Source organism: Loxodonta africana, chromosome 19 (assembly GCF_030014295.1).
Source record: "Loxodonta africana isolate mLoxAfr1 chromosome 19, mLoxAfr1.hap2, whole genome shotgun sequence".
Classification (NCBI taxonomy): Eukaryota; Metazoa; Chordata; class Mammalia; order Proboscidea; family Elephantidae; genus Loxodonta; species Loxodonta africana.
Genome location: NC_087360.1, coordinates 8,279,419 through 8,297,463, shown reverse-complemented (window position 1 = coordinate 8,297,463; position 18,045 = coordinate 8,279,419). Strand labels below are relative to the sequence as shown.

At 49.5% G+C, this 18,045-nt stretch overlaps 1 protein-coding gene across 2 annotated transcripts; it reads right to left on the bottom strand.

Moving 5' to 3' along the window:
- Positions 1-54: 54 nt before the first annotated feature.
- Positions 55-15,221, bottom strand: MORN3 (MORN repeat containing 3). 2 transcript variants are annotated; one of them, XM_010599858.3, is made up of 7 exons: positions 15,123-15,221; positions 12,468-12,640; positions 9,693-9,850; positions 6,824-6,983; positions 4,324-4,508; positions 4,039-4,125; positions 55-3,635 (listed from the first exon to the last, which is right to left on the bottom strand). In XM_010599858.3, the coding sequence occupies exons 1-6, from the start codon at positions 15,134-15,136 to the stop codon at positions 4,054-4,056; spliced, it is 762 nt and encodes a 253-aa protein (XP_010598160.2). In that variant the 5' UTR covers positions 15,137-15,221; the 3' UTR covers positions 55-3,635; positions 4,039-4,053. The 2 variants fall into 2 exon arrangements, with proteins under 2 accessions (XP_010598160.2, XP_023395030.1); XM_023539262.2 differs by having other exon boundaries at positions 4,039-4,508.
- Between the last annotated feature and the right edge of the window lie 2,824 nt (positions 15,222-18,045).

Below are 18,045 nucleotides of genomic sequence, written 5' to 3'. Positions count from 1 at the left end.
CCAGGCTGTCCTGTACTATTTCTTCCCCCTGCCGCCGCCCTAACCAGTTGAGCTCCTAAGCAAAGTTTTTCATTTCTTTCAGCAGTTTGAGAAATTTTAAGCCTACCAAAAAGTCACAAGAATAGTAAGTGAAATATATAATTCCCCTGAACCATATGTTTTAGTTACAGATAGCACAATCTTTCATGCCTAAATAAAAACCAGATACTAAAGCTGTTGCCGTCGAGTCGATTTCGACTCATAGCAACTCTCTAGGACAGAGTAGAACTGCCCCATAGAGTTTCCAAGGCTGCAGCCTTTAAGGAAGCTCACTGCTACAGCTTTCTCCCATGGAGCAGCTGGTGGGTTCTAACTGCCAACCTCTTGTCAGCAGCCGAGTGCTTAACCACTGTGCCACAGGGCCCCGTTTCATGCCTAAATACTTCTAAAAACACGGACATTCCCCTACATAACCACAGTTCAGTTATCAAATTCCGTAAATTTGACATGAATAGAATACTGTTACATAATGTCCATATTCAGGTTTCCCACTTGTCCCAGTGATGTTCTTTTCCACCAGTGTTCTTTCCAGTCCAAGATCATGTATTACATTGAGTAGCCTCCTTTAATCCGGAGAGTTCCTTAGCTTTTGTCTTTCATAATATTAAACCTTTTTGAAGAGTCAAGGCCAACAGCTCTGTAGACTGTCCCCTCTGGTTGGTTTGTCATTAGTCCATTCAGGTTATGCATTTTGGCAGGAATATTATGTAAGTGACCATGTGTCCAGGTCTTTTTAAAACAACAACAAAATAACTGCTAGTGTTTGTGCAGATACTGTCCTAAGCACTATGCATCAGCATCCCTGTGAGATGGGTACCATTACTATCCTCACTTTACAGATGGCACAGCTGATGGCCAGAGAGGGTAAATAACTTGCCAGAATCCAAACCTGGGACGTCCGACTTAAGAGACCTCACAAAAATCTTAAACCTGGGCTGATTCTGGACTTGCTAGAAAAACTGCAAGATCCAGCAGCCCCACGCCCACCTTCTTTTAGAGCAAAAATGAACAGGAATTGTGCAGCAGCCACCGCCTTCCACCTGTTCACCACAATCCCCACCACTCCCTCTTGCCTCACACCGGGCCAGCTTCACTTGCCCGGCCCCCAGAGGCCCTTGAGTTTGAGACCTCTGTCTGTTCCATATATAAAATGGCTTTTTAAAAGCCAAGTGCTATGGCTGAAATGAAAATTGGGGCATGGACAAGCCTGACATTTTTGTCTTTCTTATAATGGTTTCCCAGGATGCTTCCACAGAACCCCAAGTCACTTGAACAGTTTGGAAAGTGTGGCCTTAAGCTCTTATCCTCCTGCGCTGACTTGGGCACTGAGTAGCAGCTTTGTGGGTTGGCCAGGGAGGGGCCTGCTTCTTCCTGCCGAAGCTTCTCCCCACCCCTCCCCTATCCCCGGATGCCCTTTGGGGTGGAAGGGCTGGGTAGGACTAGGCAGCGGCCCCCAAGGGAAGCCCCCCACTACTCCCCAGAGAAGGCCCAGATGTCTTTCACGTGTTTCCTAAGGTGTCTGCCTCCCTATTTGTACAGAGGCCCCGGATCTGGTGGAGTCATTTCTGGATTCCGATTCCAGCATAGAAGTCTTAAATTTGCTCCTAAACTGGGCTGAATTCAAGAATCACGAGCTTGGCTTGTAAAAATGGAGATTTCCAAACCCTTCCCCTGGAGATTGATTGGAGTCAGGCTGGGTGTGTCTGTATTTTTAACAAGCACCCGAGGTCCTCTCACACCCAGCAACTTGGGAAACAGTGGTGCTTAGGAACACAGTCTCTCTTCAATTTCAGTTTTATTTCTATTTTGGATAGACAGTACATTCACGGGGGTCCAAATACGACAGTGAAAAGTCCTCTTCCTCCCCAGAGACCACCGTTGTTAACCAGTTTTACTGTGTTACCCTTCTAGAGAGATTTTATAGATCAAGGGCACACCACATACTTATTCTGTAGAGTGGTAGTCTTCTGTACACACTAGTGTGCACCTTAAGAGCAGATGGATCCAAATACAAGTGCAGGCACACTCTAGCTTGGTGACTTGTGGACCTCCCTGAACCTCAGTTTCCTCTTCTAAGATGGTACTAATAGCAGGACATCTACAGGTTGGGGTGGGGGAGGAGGTCACAGCAGAGACATGCAAAGCTGTCAGCACAGTGCCTGGCAGTTACTGTTATTGCTGTATCCCAGGGTGGCCAGGCTCAGCTTTCTGAGAACCAGGCCCTTGGTCAGGCCACCCTGCTCAAGATTTAGGGGGCAGGGTAAACCTCAATGTCAGTGAGCGGTTATTGGGTCTTTACTCTGTGCGGATACTTGCTGAGAGTATTACCAGCTTCACTGTATTTCAGAGTTTCTTACCCTCCTCACTGTTGATGTTTTGGGCCAGATCATTCTTTGTGATGGGGGGCTGTCCCGTGCTTTGTAGGACGTTAGCAGGAGCCCTGGCTGCTACCCACTAGGTGCCAGTAGCACTCCTGAGTAGTGACATCCAAAAATGTCTCCAGACATTGCCAAAGCTTTCCTGGAAGAGGGGCAAAATCGCCCTGGTTGAGAATCACTGCCCTATTTCATCCTCAAGATAACCCTGGGTGGTAGGTACCACTATTGTCCCTGAGTTACAGGGGAGGAAACCTAGAAAACAGGGATGGTGACATTCCCAAGGACACAGCTAATAACCCACCTCCAGGATTCACACCCAGAGAGTCTGACTCAAGAGCGCATGCTCTTACCATTATGCAAAGGTCCCTCTTAGCTGTCTGGGTTAGAATTATGCAAAGCTCTTCGCTGGTATCTGGCCCACAATTAACCTCAGTACATGTTATCCAGCATCATGACATCGGTTCTCATCAAATCCTCAAAACACCCCTGTGAGGTCTCATGAGGTCCATCTTACAGATGGGGCAACTGAGGGCACGTGCTTAGGGACCCACAGTAAGTCAGGCTCTCAGCCCTGGCTCCACATAACAATCACCTGCATAATTTATTACAAAGTCCAGGCCTCACTCCAGATGAATTAGCATCTCTGGGCGTGGAACCTGGGCGTCTGTTGCTGAACGCTCCCACGTGATTCCCAGGTTGCGAGCCCCTGTGTTAAACTGGAAATCCAGGTCAAGTTTTAATCTAAGATCTTGTTGACCAGGCTCCTCTGACTGCTTGCAGGCTGTCTCATCTCTTGGGTACTCAGGGGTCAGAGACCTGGAGGCGCTGCCCCTTCTCCCCAGGTAAATCCATGGCCCCCATGGGAACCTCCTCCCTCTTCTCCACCTGGGACTCCTCCCAGGGCATCCCCACTCCCTGCCTCACCCCGCAGCCCGGCTCACACCGCCAGGCTCTCCTTTATTCTCATGCACTCAGGAAGGGTATAGGGATGAAGTCAGTGAGGAGAGGGAGGGTCCCCGCCACCAGGCCGGTGAGGAAGTCCTGTCCCCTCCATGGGCAAAGAAGGATCCAGCCCTAGCAGGAGTGAGATGTCCTCTGAGGGTGCCAAAGGTGTGTCTGGAGCCACCACTCACTTCTCCCAGGTGAGCGGTACTGGTCTGCGCAGTTTGGTGATATTTGCTTGGATTTCTCCCAAAGGGCCAAGCTTTGGTATTCTCTCTGCAGGGGGCAGGGGACAGTGGAAAGCTGGCATTTGTAGGTGCTGTGCCAATGCCCTCTCTCACACTCTCACTTATCCCCCCGCCCAGGAGAGGATAGGACTGGCCCAGGGCAGTTGGGGCAAACTGACCCCCAGGCTCCTAATCCAGTGCTTATCCCAGCAAGCCCAGGGTGCAAATGGGAAGCTTTGGGCAGGATTGGAATGAACTGGTCTTCTGTGAAATGGGATTTGAAGGGGAGGAACCACAAGGGACCAGCTGGACTCCAGAAGGCAAGAAGCCACCCAGTCTGGTCCTGCCCCAGAGCCCCTCGGCCAGAGGAGATCCCAGGGGATCTGGGTTGTGTTCCAGGCTCAGCTGCTGCCTTGGCCATGCCAGAGGGTGGAAGGGTGTCCACTCCTCACCTGGCATCAATCTTCTCATTCCTCCTCAGTCTTCTTGAACATGGCCAGTGCTTCTTCCAGCACACCATCAGGGTCTAGGATTTTGACCTGGAGGGAAGCACCAAAGGTGGGTTTGGGGGCCATGGAAGCCCAGGGCTGCCAGCCTCGCTGGGGATGCCCAGACTGAGCACACAGCTTGCTTGTCTGTTCCCTGGTGGGGCAAGGTGGGCTGAGGATGCTGGTGTCTGTCTGTCTGTCTGGGTGTGGCTGCAGGGCCCTGGTGAGGGCAGGAGGAGGGCTGCCCACCTGAGGAATGGGGAACTGAGTGGGTTCAGGGGCCTCGTCACGGCCAAAGTCGATCATGGTGCCACACTTGGCCACGCTGTCCACCCAGAAGCCTTCGAACAGCTGACCGTGGTCCAGGTGGAAGAAACGCCCTGGCCCATTCTTCATGCCTCTCTGCCAGTAGCCTTCGTAGCGGTTTCCATTCTCTGGAGGGAAGGACAGGAGGTGTGGGTGCTGGGCCCATTGAACCAGGCTGGACCCTCCACAACCCCCACCAGGCAGCCAGAAGGAAGAGCATCAGGATTGGGAGGAGTTGGGTGGCGGACAACTGGTCTTTAAATGTTAGAGCCCTGGGTCAGCAACTTCCGGAATCCAACCTGGTTCAGATTTCACCTCCACCACTTACCTGACCTTGGGCAAGCAACTCTTTTAGCATCAAGTTTCCTATCTGTAAAAAATACAGCTAATGAAGAGGCAACATCATATTTTTACACAAATAATGCACACGTCACATGTTTTTGCCAACTGAGCAACACTCCATCGCTATCTTCATAAGCAAGTTGTGCCACATGTGCGCACGTTACGTGAGCGCGTTATTTGTGTAAAATATGGTATGTTCTTTAGTTCTTACTCTGCCTGGCTCCATACTATATTCCTGGCCTCACTTTACCCTCACAAACATAATTCTATGTCGTATTATCAACTCCATCTTACAGATGGAGCTTGGGAGTTTAACTGACTTGCTCAAGGTCACAGAGCTAGGAAGCAGCAAAGGCAGAGCTTGAAACCAGGACCTGTTCGTCCCAGGAGCCCATGCTCTTAAAAAAAAAAAAATTTTTTTTTTTAATCACTAATAATTCTACTTCTCATTTGATGGTGCTGTTGTAAAAATAATAACAGTAAAAGTAACCCTTCTCAGTTCAGACACTTAACTAGCTGTGTGACCTTGGGTAGGTCACCTAAACACTTTGTCTTATTTCTAAAGGGGATAACAGTAGCACCTACCTGGTAGATTTGTGAAGGTTAAAGGAACCAAGACACAGAAGGAACTTAGAACAGTACTGGATAAACTCTAGATCAGAGGTCAGCAAACTTTCTCTCTATAAGGCCAGATACTAAGTATTTTCAGTTTTGCAGGCCATACAGTCTGTGTTGCAACTACTCAGTTCTGTCATTGCAGCGTAAAAACAGCCATGAACAATACGTAAATGACCGTGTCAGTGTCAGTGTGCCAATAAAACTTTATTTACAAACGAGAAATTGGCTTTACTTGGGAGTGATGGAAATGTTTTGGAACTAAATAGAGGTGGTAGTTGCACAACACTGCGATTATACTAAATTGTTCTCTTTAAAATGGTTAATTTTATGTTATGTGAATTTCCCTTCTATAAATTTTTTTTTTTTTTAATTATTTACAAAAACAAGTGTTGGGCTGAATTTGGCCAAAGGCTCATAGTTTGCCAACCCCTGCTCTATATAAAAACCAAACCAAACCCGTTGCCCTTGAGTCAATTCCGACTCATACAGACCCTATAGGACAGAGTAGAACTGCTCCCTAGGTTTTCCAAGGAGTGGCTGATGGATCTGAACTGCTGGCCTTTTGGTTAGGAGCCATAGCTCTTAACCACTGCCCCACCAGGGCTCCACTCTATATAAGCTAATAATATTATCACTGAGTACTTACTTGGTGTCAGGCACCATGCTATACACTTTAAAAATTTAAATTGAACCTTTACAATAACTTTAGAAGAGTTTTATTTTTATCCTTATTTTATAGATGGGGAAACTGAGCCACAGAGGGTTTAGGTAAATCGCCCAAGGCCATACAGCTAGCAAGAGCTTGAGGCAGGATTTGAATCTGACTATAAGTCAATCTAGGAAACCCTGGTGGAGTAGTGGTTAAGAACTACGGCTGTTAGCCAGAAGGTTGGCAGTTCAAATCCACCAGGTGCTCCTTGAAAACTGTATGGGGAAGTTCTACTCTGTCCTATAGGGACGACTATGAGTCGTAATCAACTCGAAGGCAATGGGTTTGGTCTTTTTGGTTTATAAGTCAACCTAAACTAGGCCCTGTCCCTCAATCCCTTAGTCTTCTCCAGCACACCTTGCTCTTTTCTATTCTCCTTACCAGGCTGTGTGACCTTGGGCAAGTGTCTTAACCTCTCAGTTCATCTTTAAAATGGAGATGTATGATAAGAGTATGATTTTATACAGTTGTTATGAGGATTAAATGAGTCAGTATAACCACAGTGCTCAGTGCTGCCTAAGTATAGGCTATTATTATGCGGGCTTAATTATTATTAAGACAATAAGAAATTGTCTTGCTTTTATGTGTTCATTGTTAGTCTCTGTATTAGAGAATAAGATCTCTAAGAACAGAGATCCAGTCCCCTCATCCATCGTATCCCAAGCTGATAACCAGCCGGACTTTGGGGTGGGGCGTTAACCAGGTGGGAGTGGCCTTGCGTGGCGTAGCGGGGAGGGACGGGGCCAGAAGGGACGGGGTGGGCGGGGCACTCACTCAGGCGCAACATGCCCTCCCCGTGGGGCTTGTCGTTCAACCACTGGCCCTCGTAGATGTCGCCGTTGCTGTAGTACATGCGGCCCCATCCGCTGCGCTGGTTTCGACACCAGTCACCCTCGTAATACTCCTTAGGTCCGAAAAACTGGATCCCATAGCCCTGAAAGCACGAAGGCGACCCACTTCACGGCATCCCTCCACCCCTAGGCAGACCCCACCATCCTCTTAGGCACCTGAGCCAGCCACCTGGGATTTTTCCTGGCTTCCTCCCTTGGCCCCACATCCAGGCCCATGCTGCTGCCTTGGCACGTCTCTGCCCGTTTCTCTCCATCCCTCCTCTACTGCCTTCCTGCAGCCCACCTGTTTCTGTTTCCCCCCTCCTCACTGGTCCCACTGCCCCACTCTCGCGCCCTCTCTCCAGCATACAGAGGGCAGGAGGATCTTTAAAACGGCCATCTGATCACTCCCAACTCTGATTTTGACTCTGAGTCACACGGAGTCCCTGGATAGTGCAAACACTTAACTCTCTAGGTTGCTAACTGAAAGGCTCCAGTCCACCCAGAGATGGCTCAGAACAAAGGCCTGATGATCTACTTCCAAAAAATCAGCCACTGAAACCCCTATGGAGCACAGTTCTTCTGTGACACACATGAGGTCACCATGAGCTGAGATCACAACCCAAAGGCAATTGTTTTTTTAATGGGTCACAGATCCCTCTGAAAATCACACAACAGCTAGGTCCTTTCTCCTCCAGAAAAGAAACACAAACATAGTGGCCAACCACAGGGATTCATGGATTCCCCCACAGGTCACACCCAGGGAAGTCTGGTCAAGCAGCCCCAGTCTACTCCTCACTCCTGCCCCAATTACCCAGGGGGCATACACCCTGCTGTTTCTCATCTCCTCCCTTTCCTGCTGCTGAATCCATTCCCCTCCCCCCCTTTCTCTCTCTGGCTAACTCCTAGCATCTTTTGGTGTCACCTCCTACAGGAAGCCTGCCCTGAATTCTCCAGGCTGGGCTTAATGACCGTCCCCTGGGCTCCCTGCGAAAACGTTTATCCTAAGACTATACTATATGAAAAAGAATGTGGCATCAGTTGGTAGAAGACTCTTTAATAACCTCCAACAAGCCGATGACATAACTTTGCTGAAAGCAAAGATTTGAACCACTTACTGATGAAGACCAAAGACTACAACCTTCAGTATGGATTACGCTTCAACATAAAGAAAACAAAAATCCTCACAATGGGACCAATAAGCAACATCATGATAAATGGAGAAAATATTGAAGTTGTTAAGGATTTCACTTTACTTGGATCCAAAATCAATGCCCAGGGAAGCAGCAGTCAAGAAATCAAACAACATATCGTACTGGGCAAATCTGCTGCAAAAGACCTCTTTAAAGTGTTGAAAAGCAAAGATGTCACTTTGAGAACTAAAGTATGCCTGACCCAAGCCATGACATTTGCAATAGCCTCATATGCATGTGAAAGCTGACAAGGAATAAGGAACACCAAAGAATTGATGCCTTTGAATTATGGTATTGGCGAAGAATACAGAATATACCATGGACTGCCAGAAGAACCAACAAGTCTGTCTCGGAAGAAGTTCAGCCAGAGTGCCCCCTGGGAGGATGGCGAGACTTTGTCTCACGTGCTTTGGCCACATTATCAATAGAGACCCATCCCTGGAGAAGAACATCATGCTTGGTAAGGCAGAGGGTCAGAGAAAAATAGGAAGACCCTCAAAGAGATAGACTGACACAGTGGCTGCAACAACGGGCTCAAACATATCAACGATTGTGAGGACGGCGCAGGACTGGGCAGTGTTTCGTTCTGTTGTGCACAGGGTCGCTATGAGTCAGAACTGACAACAACATAGGTGTAAATTGTTTATTTTGGAATCTCTCTCCCCAACGGTCAACAAACAATTTGAAAACTGTTGCTGTAGTTGTGTGCCATAGAGTGGATTTCGACTCCTAGCAGCCTTAAAGGAAAGAGTAGAATTGCCCCATGGCATTTCCTAGGCTGTAATCTGTATGGAAGCAGACAGCCACATCTTTCTCCTGGGAGCCATTGATGGGTTCGAACCGCTGACCTTTTCGGCTAGTGGCCAAGCGCTTTTGAAATCCTGGGCTCCACCACTTACCAGCTGTGTGGCTTCAGGCAAGGCACTTCACCTCTCTAAACTTGTTTCCTCATCAGTAAAATGGGAATGATAAAAATAATGATGGTGATGTTGTTCTGAGAAATGGAAGTACCATATATAATGTTCCAGTTCACAATAGTAGTTGCTCAATAAATATTGATAAATACTTATTTATCAATTTTTAAATAAATATTGTTATCTGTCTCCCTGGTATATGGTGGGAGTTCATTCAAGTCTGTGAGAGTAGCTTGAGGAAATCTGTCCCCAGTCTGGGCATTTGTAGGGTGCGGACACCCCTCTGGCTGGCTTCTACCCCTCATGACCTCTCTCTGTCCCTTCCTCTCTTGTCCTGCTGCCAAGGTTCGGACCTCTGCCATCTTGCACCCACCCTTCCTACCATCCCCCCTTTTATCCAGGCCCAACAGAAGGGGAATTCTCAGAAATGGATATCCAGGAAAAGAAAGCCAGGAAATGAGTGGGGAAGAGGGTGGGGGAGACTTTGCCCCACGCAGACTGGCAGGCTGCTTGTAGCAAAAGGGTTTCACGGGCTCCTCCTGGGCCCTCTCTTGCTTCCTGTTTCCTGGGTTTTGTTCTGAGAGGCCCTGACAACCCTCCACCCCTTCCTTCTCCCACCACAGCCTTGTCCTCCTCCCTCAGATCCCCCAGCCTACACACACACAGCTCCTCCCCACAACCCCAGGGCATGATGGGAACTACTCACCGATTTCTTATCGCCTGCCCACCAGCCCGAGTAAACTTTCCTGTACTTTCCCGTCTCTTGGTCAGGAAGGCTGAGGGTGCCATAGCCATCTCGCTTCCCAAGCTTCCAATCCCCCTCATAGATGGCACCTTTCTTCTTCCAGATCTGTGTTCCTTTCCCTGGTGACGCACAGATGGGCCGAGGCTGTCAACATGGCCGCCATGGGGTGCAGGTGGGGTGTCTGCCCCAGCCTCCGGGGGTCTCCTATCTCCTAGACTGGATGATTCTCCAGGGCTGGGGCAGGGTCTGTGTCTCTAGACTCCTAAAATCCCAAAAAAGTTCTATTTCTCGAAACACAGCTCTCCAGCCCTGTGCTCCGAAGCCAGATCGATAGACTGATTGCCCAAGATCACAGAGTCAGGAAGTGGCACAACCAGGCTTTGAAGCCAAGCAATCTGATTCTAAAGCCTGTGCTCTTATATGAACAAAGCCAGTGAGATGAATAACCGCATGATCATAAAAACACTCACGGAAGCAAGCAGCAAGACCACTTCTGCATCCAGCCCGCCATATTCTCAACCCCACTGCTGACCCACCGACAGGGTGGAGCTTCCGGTCCCCTTCCCCCTTCCTAAACAAACTTAAATCAAGAGCTGCCGGCAGGCCCCAGAGACGGCAGAGGTGAAAGTCCTCCAGCTTCCTGTTCAGGGGGCCTGGAACATTAACCTTCTTCCAAATGGTGGTCAACAGCCTGGACAATTAAACCTTAGGTGCCTCCAGGAGCGGGATGTGTGGAGAAAAAAGATATCGTTGACTTCTACCCCCTAGAACTGTCTTCTGGCTACAGAGAAGACCCCAAGAGGAGGTCATCTTCTACTCCATCATGTTGGGGCTGAGTCAGGCTATACGACTGTCTCCAACAACTTCACCATTTGCTGGCAATAGATCCTACTCCCAGCCACAGAGGGAAGCCTAGGACCCAGGCTGGCCCAATCCCAGGCTTCCCTGGGATTTAAAAACACTAGAGTTGGTGAGGATGTGGAGAAATTGGAGCCCTCATAAATATATGTAAAGCCAAGGCCAAAAAAAAAAAGGCCTTGGCTTTACATATATTTATATATAAAATGGTACAACTGCTGTAGAAAACAGTCTGACAGTTCCTCAAAAAATTAAACATAAAGTTCCTCTGTTGGGTGCCATCAAGTCTATTCTGACTCATAGTGACCCTATGTGACAGCAGAAATGCCCCATTGGGTTTCCTAGGCTGTAAATCTTTATGGGAGCAGATCACCAGGTCTTTTCTTCCACGGAGCATGGCTGGTGGGTTTGAACCTCTGACCTTTTGGTAGCCAAACACTTAACCATCGCATCACCAGGGCTCCTTATGACCCAGTAACTCAACTTCTAGATATACACCCAAGAGAACTGGGTCTGAGGGGAAGCAGGACTCACACAAAAGCAAGGCTCAGGGCACCAGTTCAGCTCACAACTTCCTATCATAGATGGGGAATGGGGAAGCCGAGATCCAGAGAACTTACTTAGAGTCACACAGCTTCTCAATAGGAGAGCCGAGCTCAGGACCTTGGGTCCTAATTCCCAGTCCAGGGCACTGTCCACCCACAAGCTGCCCCCAAGGACTGAAGAACACACTCAGAAATCTTTAACCACACGGAGAGCGCAGAACGGCCACACGACTCGCCTTTGGGTAAATGTTGAGGGTGGCTGTTGTGCTAAACATTGAGTGGGGTCAGCTTTGAAAGGCTGCCATGTTCTGCCCACAAAGAACATTCCAGGAGTTCCCCTTCTGTACCAGCCTCTGGGCTAAGCACTTGATAGATGTCATCTCTTTATCCTTACAAACAGGCATTATTCCCATTTTATGGATGGGGAGCCCGAGGCTCAGTCTAGTCACTCAGTCAAGGTCATAGTCGGTAGAGCTGGGATTCTAACCCGGTTTAGGGACTCTAAAGAACTTAACCCAGCAAGGCAGGGGAGGAAAGTGGTTAAGAGCACGGAATCTGGAATTGCAAGATTGGAGTGAGAAGTCCTGCCATGGTTTTGGAATAAAAACTTAGCTTTATTTATTTATTTATTTATTTATGTATCCAGTACTCTGTATCCCAGGGAAACCCTGGTGGCATAGTGGTTAACTGCTACGGCTGCTAATCAAAGGGTCGGCAGTTTGAATCCGCCAGGCGCTCCTTGGAAACTCTATGGGGCAGTTCTACTCTGTCCTATAGGGTTGCCAAGAGTTGGAATCGGCTCAAAGGCACTTGGTTTGTTTTTGGTTTGGTTCTGTACGCCAGGACCTCCTGGCCCCCTGCTGATCCGACCGGGAGATCAGCTCAGTCAAGTCGGAGCACTGCTACTTCTGGGGGCCTCCCCTGCCCCCTGCTGGTCAGACCTTTGAGTCAGCTCTCTTCAGAGCATGGGGCTGAGACCAGAATCGCAGTTGCAAGATGGTTTCTGGGGGGTTGCCTCTTCTTGATATTAACAAGCTCCAGGCTTAGGCCAAGTCTCAGTGGGTAGGGACTGAGCTGGAGCCCCAGAGCCCAGCTGCAGCTTGGTTTCTCAGGGCCCCTGTGTCCCCTGCTGGTCCAGGGAGACCCTTGCTAAGTCTGAGTCAGGGCTGAGTTTGGAGCTCCCTGGCTGGTCAGGGTCAGTGCTCACCCTTGGAGGAGTCTCGGAGACCCACCTTGTGCACCCTGAGGGGCTGCTGCATGCTGCTTTCTTGGCCCCGGCACCCATCCTGGCTCAGACGCCACACTCGCCTGCCCTCGAGGTCCCCCCACTCACCATGCCTCATGTCGTCCTTCCACTCGCCCATGTAGCGGTCGCCATTGACAGCATGTACCTCGTGCCTCGGCCCGTTCTTCTGGGCCTTCCGGTCCCACTCCTTCCACAGGGGCTGTGACTTCTGGGGGTACTTGGTGATGGGCATGTCAGCTGCTTCGGTGGGGCCACAGGTGCTGGCAGGGGGTTGGGGACATCAGTGACCCTATGCACCCGCGTAGTGTCCAGAATCCTGGGGACTTCCCAGGAGGTGCCTGCTGAGCTCAAATGGCACGAGTCATGTGTGTGTTCCAAGTCCCAGGGGCAGATGAGCAGCCCTTGGTGAGGACCCTTTTTGCTGGACTGACCCTTGGCTATACCCTCCCTTGCCTCCTCCTGGGGCCCCCCCCTACCAGGGGTCTGATGGCATAATCACTTGGGAACCCCAGGAAAGCAGGGGGTTTGTGATGCCATCATGAAAAAGCTGCCCACAGTAGGGGTGACAGTTATTGATCAACCATTATGGCCAAAGCTGGCTCTGGGCGGGTGCTTGGCCTGAGGACCCCCAGGGAGAGGGGCTGGGACATGGAGAGCACTGGGATCCACTTCAGGCCATGCTGGCTACTGGCACAGCCTGCAGGGATGTCCCAGCCCAGCACCCAGCATTTGGCTCCTTTGGTCCTGCGTCACCTGTCTGGTAGATGAGACGGTGGTGGAGTCCAGAGGCTGGCTTTGCAGGGGTTTTTGAGCTGTTGGGAGAGCCTGGTCAATAAGTTCTTGGACCCAGACTTTTGGTGCTATAACGGGGACAATCCCAGGCACGCCAGGATGGTTGGTCACCTTTCTACCTCTGATTTCCTGGGATTATCCCATCACCTGGTTAGATCTCCCCACTAGACCAGGCAGTCCTCCTGGCCCTCCTGGTGGAGCTGCAGAAAGATCCTGGGTGGTCTAGGGACTGTCCCCAGCCTGATGTCCCAGGCATCCACCCACCAGGGCTGGCTTTATGGGCTGTGACTTGTGCATGATTTGGGAATCTGATGTCACTGTTTTGAAATTCTTAACAATGTATGAACAAAGGGCCCCACATTTTCATTTTGCAGTGGGCCCCACAAATTACATTGCCGGTCCTGTACCCACCCTTTAGTTGCTGGATTGTGGGGAAGTCTGGGGTGCTGGAGGAGGGGAGTTGGGGCAGTCCTATGGAAGGACTTCACTTCTGGCTGAACACTGGCATTTTGCCAATCTGCATTTGCAGTAGTCCTGTATGTCCTCCACCAAAAACCAAACCGGATATTGTTGAGTTGATTCCGACTCATGGTGACACAATGTGTTTCAGAGTAGACATGAGCTACAATGGCTGTGACCTTTCAGAGGTAGATTGCCAGGCCTTTCTTCCAAGACACCTCTGGGCAAATTTGAACTGCCAACCTTTCAGTTAGTCACTGAGCACTTAACCACTTGCATCACCCAGGCACTCCTATGAGGCCAGCCTAAATTGCACCTTCTCTGGGAATGCTGGGGATTAGAACTAGCTGGTCCTCTCTGCCCCTCACCTTGAACAGAAGCCACTCCTTGAGGGCAGGTACTGGGATTCCTGTCTGTGGCCCCAACACCCCCAGAGCTCAGCACATAGTAGGCCCCCAGCCAAGGACAGCCAAGCAGCTCCTGACTCTACCCTTTTCTTCTCCTCCTATCCTCCTTCCTCTGCCATTTTGTGTTGCCTCTCATTTCCATCTTTTTCCAACCTGGGTGGTAACTGGAGTTGAAAGAAGCCCCACCCATCCCAGGGTAAACCCTGGCTACAGCAGGGGCCTCCAGGAGTCTGACCCAGCTCTGCAGCCTGTACCATACTGGTTGTTACATATTTTGACAATCATACCTAGAAATAAGAGAAAGGATACCCCAGACCAAAAAAAAAAAAAAAATAGCAAGAGCAAAAGGGGTGGGGGGTGGGTAACCTCAGGTTCTAAATTTGATAATTTTTTTCCCATTCCAAGTACTACCTGTATGATTACTGGTCTTTGCATTTAAATGATCTTGCTTTAAAGAAAATAATACATCTATCAAAAAAGGAGACTTTACATATCATTGCTATGAATGGAAAACCAATATTAGGTGCCCTAGGGTGAAGGTAACCACAAAAATAAAAATGTTAAAAAAGAAACCACACAACATGATGAAAATAATTAATGTCACTAAACTGTACATGTCAAAAATGTTGAAAGGGCAGATGTTTTGTTCTATACGTTTTTGCCACAATAAAAAAGAAAGAAACCAATGCTTAGGTCTTAGCTAGACATGTGTTAAAAAAAAAAGAGGTTAGCAAATGCTGATAGGTGTTAATACCTTATTAGCCCCAAATTGACACTTTCTCCTTGGCTTACTCAGAATTGTAAGAGCACCCTGAAACAAATACGGTTCTTAGGGTGTCACAGGGCGTTACTGAATGTCTTGTCCGTAAGACATAAACTCATCCCCCAGCCCACACTTTTGGGGACATACTTTCAACTCAGGAGGAGGTTGACGTTCTAATACAGAAGCCATTGACAGGGAAAAGGAGGCCTCGCGTTTTGGTTCAGTCCGCGGACTCTGCCTGGTTGTTCTGATATTAGTAACAATAACTACAACAATGGGAGGAAGCTCCCGCCCCACCTGCGTCCACTCCCCTGCGCTCACCTGTCGCGGTGCATTGAACCCAGGGTCCTGGGGCGGGCACGGTGGCTCGGAGGCTCTTGCCCCTAGTCCGCGCCAGCTGCGCTCTCTCGGCTGGCCCGGCCAGGGTCGCTATGGCAACATGGAACCCCAGCAAAGAAACTCACCCTTCGCCCGCCCCTTCCTGCCGAGAGGCAGAGCGCTCGCTGGGCGAAGGGTGGGGACTCGTGCAAACCTCGAGGCGGCGGCGAAGGACATCTTCAGGCGCTGAAGGTCAAGTGCCATCTGCTCTACGACTTGGTGGCCGAGGGTACCCCCACCTATCCCCATTTGGGGTTCCCCAGGGCAAATACAATGCGCGAAGCAGGCGGGAAAGGGCTTAAAGGCTTTTCTACCAAGTTGCAAAGACAAAGCTGCAAAATTTTAAGGGAAAACCACTACCACTCAGTTCTTAGCCTTTGGGCATCTGGGACGCCTTTGAAAATCTGAGGCAAGCTACAGAACCTCCACTTCTCCGAGGATGCATACCGACTGCCATGGAGTGGATTCTGACTCATGGTGACCCTATGTGACAGCCTCATAAAATTTCCCAAGGCTGTAATCTTTAGGCCAGCAGACTGCCACATCTTTCTCCTCTGGAGCCGCTGGTCCGCCCACCGCCAACCTTTCAGTTAGCAGCCGAGCTCTTAACCACCGCACCACCAGGCCTCCTTTGGAAGATGCATACATTTTACGTATACTTAAGGCGGTCATGTCACTCCTCCGCTCACAACCTTCAGTAGCTCCCTTTGTCAGTCAGTCCTTGCAGAGGCCCCACGTGACCTGCCTCCCTCCCCTTTCCTCTCTGACCTTGTCCCTAGCTCCTCACATGCAGCCTCACTCTACTCCAGCCGCACACTGGCTTTCTTGCTGTTTCTGAAAAACGGTGGGTTTCTTCCTTCCTCCAAGACTTTGCCTTTTCTGTGCCAGCTGCCTGGACACCTCCTCCTCCAGAAAGCAGCCAGGAGCATTCTCTCCTCTCCTTCAGGGCTTCAGCCAAATGCCACCTTCTCTGGGGGTTGGAGTTTCTGAGCCCTATAAAACCCAAAGCCAAACCCATTGTTGTGGAGTCCATTCCGACTCATAACGACGCTATAGGACAGAGTACAACTGCCCCACACGATTTCCAAGGAGTGGTGGGTGTATTCAAATTGTCGACCTTTTGGTTAGCAACCAAGCTCTTAACCACTGTGCCACCAGGGCTCCAAAATTTATATATAAATTTTAGCCCTATTCCCGTTTTATGCTCTCTTTAGCACTTAGCACAATCATATATCTGCACACACACACACACACACACACACACCCCTTTTTTGTCTCTGTGGAATGAAAGCAAGGATTTTTTTCCCTCCCAAGTTTTAATTATGAAAAACTTCAAACACAGACAAGTTTAAATAAGAGTACAATAAACACCTACCACAATCTCTGCCTATATCTAACAATTACTGGCATTTTGCCATTTTTAAAAACAGTGTTTTTTTTTTTCTCTTATCTCTCCCTAGGACCTAGAAGACTCCCTGGCACATAATAGGTGGTCAGTAAACATTCGTTGAATGCATGAATGAATGACTGTGCTTTCAGCACCTCACCTCTCCAGGGGTCCAGGTCCTTAGGTTAAGGTCTCCTGCTAGAGACAGCCCTGAAGAATTACGTTTCCCTGGGGTGCAGACTTGCCCCAGGTGTCCAGAAGGAATACTATCTTGCCCCAAACTCTGTTCTCTCTGTGCTATTCCCGGCTGTACCCCCAACATCTAGCACAGTTCTGCCCTTAGCATGCACTTCGTTATTTGTTGAATGGAAGGAGGTAAGTGTCCCGGTCATTGCTCGTTTATCCTCAGTTCTACTTTTGGGGCTTCTGCTCTGCTCGGTTTTGCGAGGGGGCTGCCTCTCGGCGGCTGCGTTTCTCGGATCACCCGGGTCAGTGGACTTCCGTCCGCGTTCAGCCAATGGGAGACTCCAAGGAAATTGAGTGACGGGTGGGAGGAAGGAAGCGTATGGGGCAGTTCTCCTCTGTCCTATAGGGTCGCTGTGAGTCGGAATGGTTTGGTTTTCTCTCTGCCTCTAAGGAGCCCTGGTGGCGCGGTGGTTAACCCGCTCGGCTGCTAACCCACCAGCCGCTCTGCGGGCAAAAGCTGTGGCAGTCGGCTTTGGTAAAGATTACAGCCTTAGAAACCCTAAGGGGTAATTCTCCTCTGCCCTACAGGGTCGCTAGGAGTCGGAATTGACTCGATGGCAATGGGTTTGGTTTGGGGTTTCTCTCTGCCTCGAGTCGTGTCTGCGGCAGGGTGGAATATCTGGCTCCGTCCCTGCTTCACAGGTCCAGCCCCGGCCCTGTTACCTTAAACCTCCTTTTGGCTCTCTAGCCCACACTGGGGTATTTTTATTTTAACAGCTCTTTGCCACTCTCAGAGAAATAAATAAATATCTTGTTTTGATTGACTTTTCCCTGATTATCCATGCAGTCTTCGTTGTTCTCATTATCCCCTCCAGAATGGGAGTTTGGCTGATTTCCACATTTATTACATCATGTATATTTAATTCGTTGGGGCTATGTCTCACTCTTCTGTTAGGCTATAATCGATGGACAGGGAACTTCCACAGTGTCTCTTGTCTCACCCAAGGTGCTTTTGGGTTGCAAGTTGGGAAACCATCTGGTACTAGCCAAATACCCGTTGCTGTGGAGTCTATTGCGATCCCTAGCGACCCTGAAAGACAGAGAACTGCCCCATAGGGTTTCTAAGGCTGTAATCTTTACCAAAGCTGACTACCACATCTTTCTCCTGCAGAGCTGCTGGTGGGTTCCCACTGCGGACTTTTTGGTTAGCAGCCGAGGGCTTAACCACTGCACCACCAGGGCTCCCCACTAGCCAAAAAGGGAAATTTATTACAAGGATATTAGAGTGTCTTA

Bases quoted from the DNA above. Each gene is read 5' to 3' on its own strand.
- MORN3 (XM_023539262.2), bottom strand. The intron at 6,984-9,692 runs GTGAGTAGTTCC...TCGTGCTTTCAG, and splicing joins GGGCAGGCGATAAGAAATCG to GGCTATGGGATCCAGTTTTT. The intron at 4,509-6,823 runs GTGAGTGCCCCG...CCTTCCCTCCAG, and splicing joins GGAGGGCATGTTGCGCCTGA to AGAATGGAAACCGCTACGAA.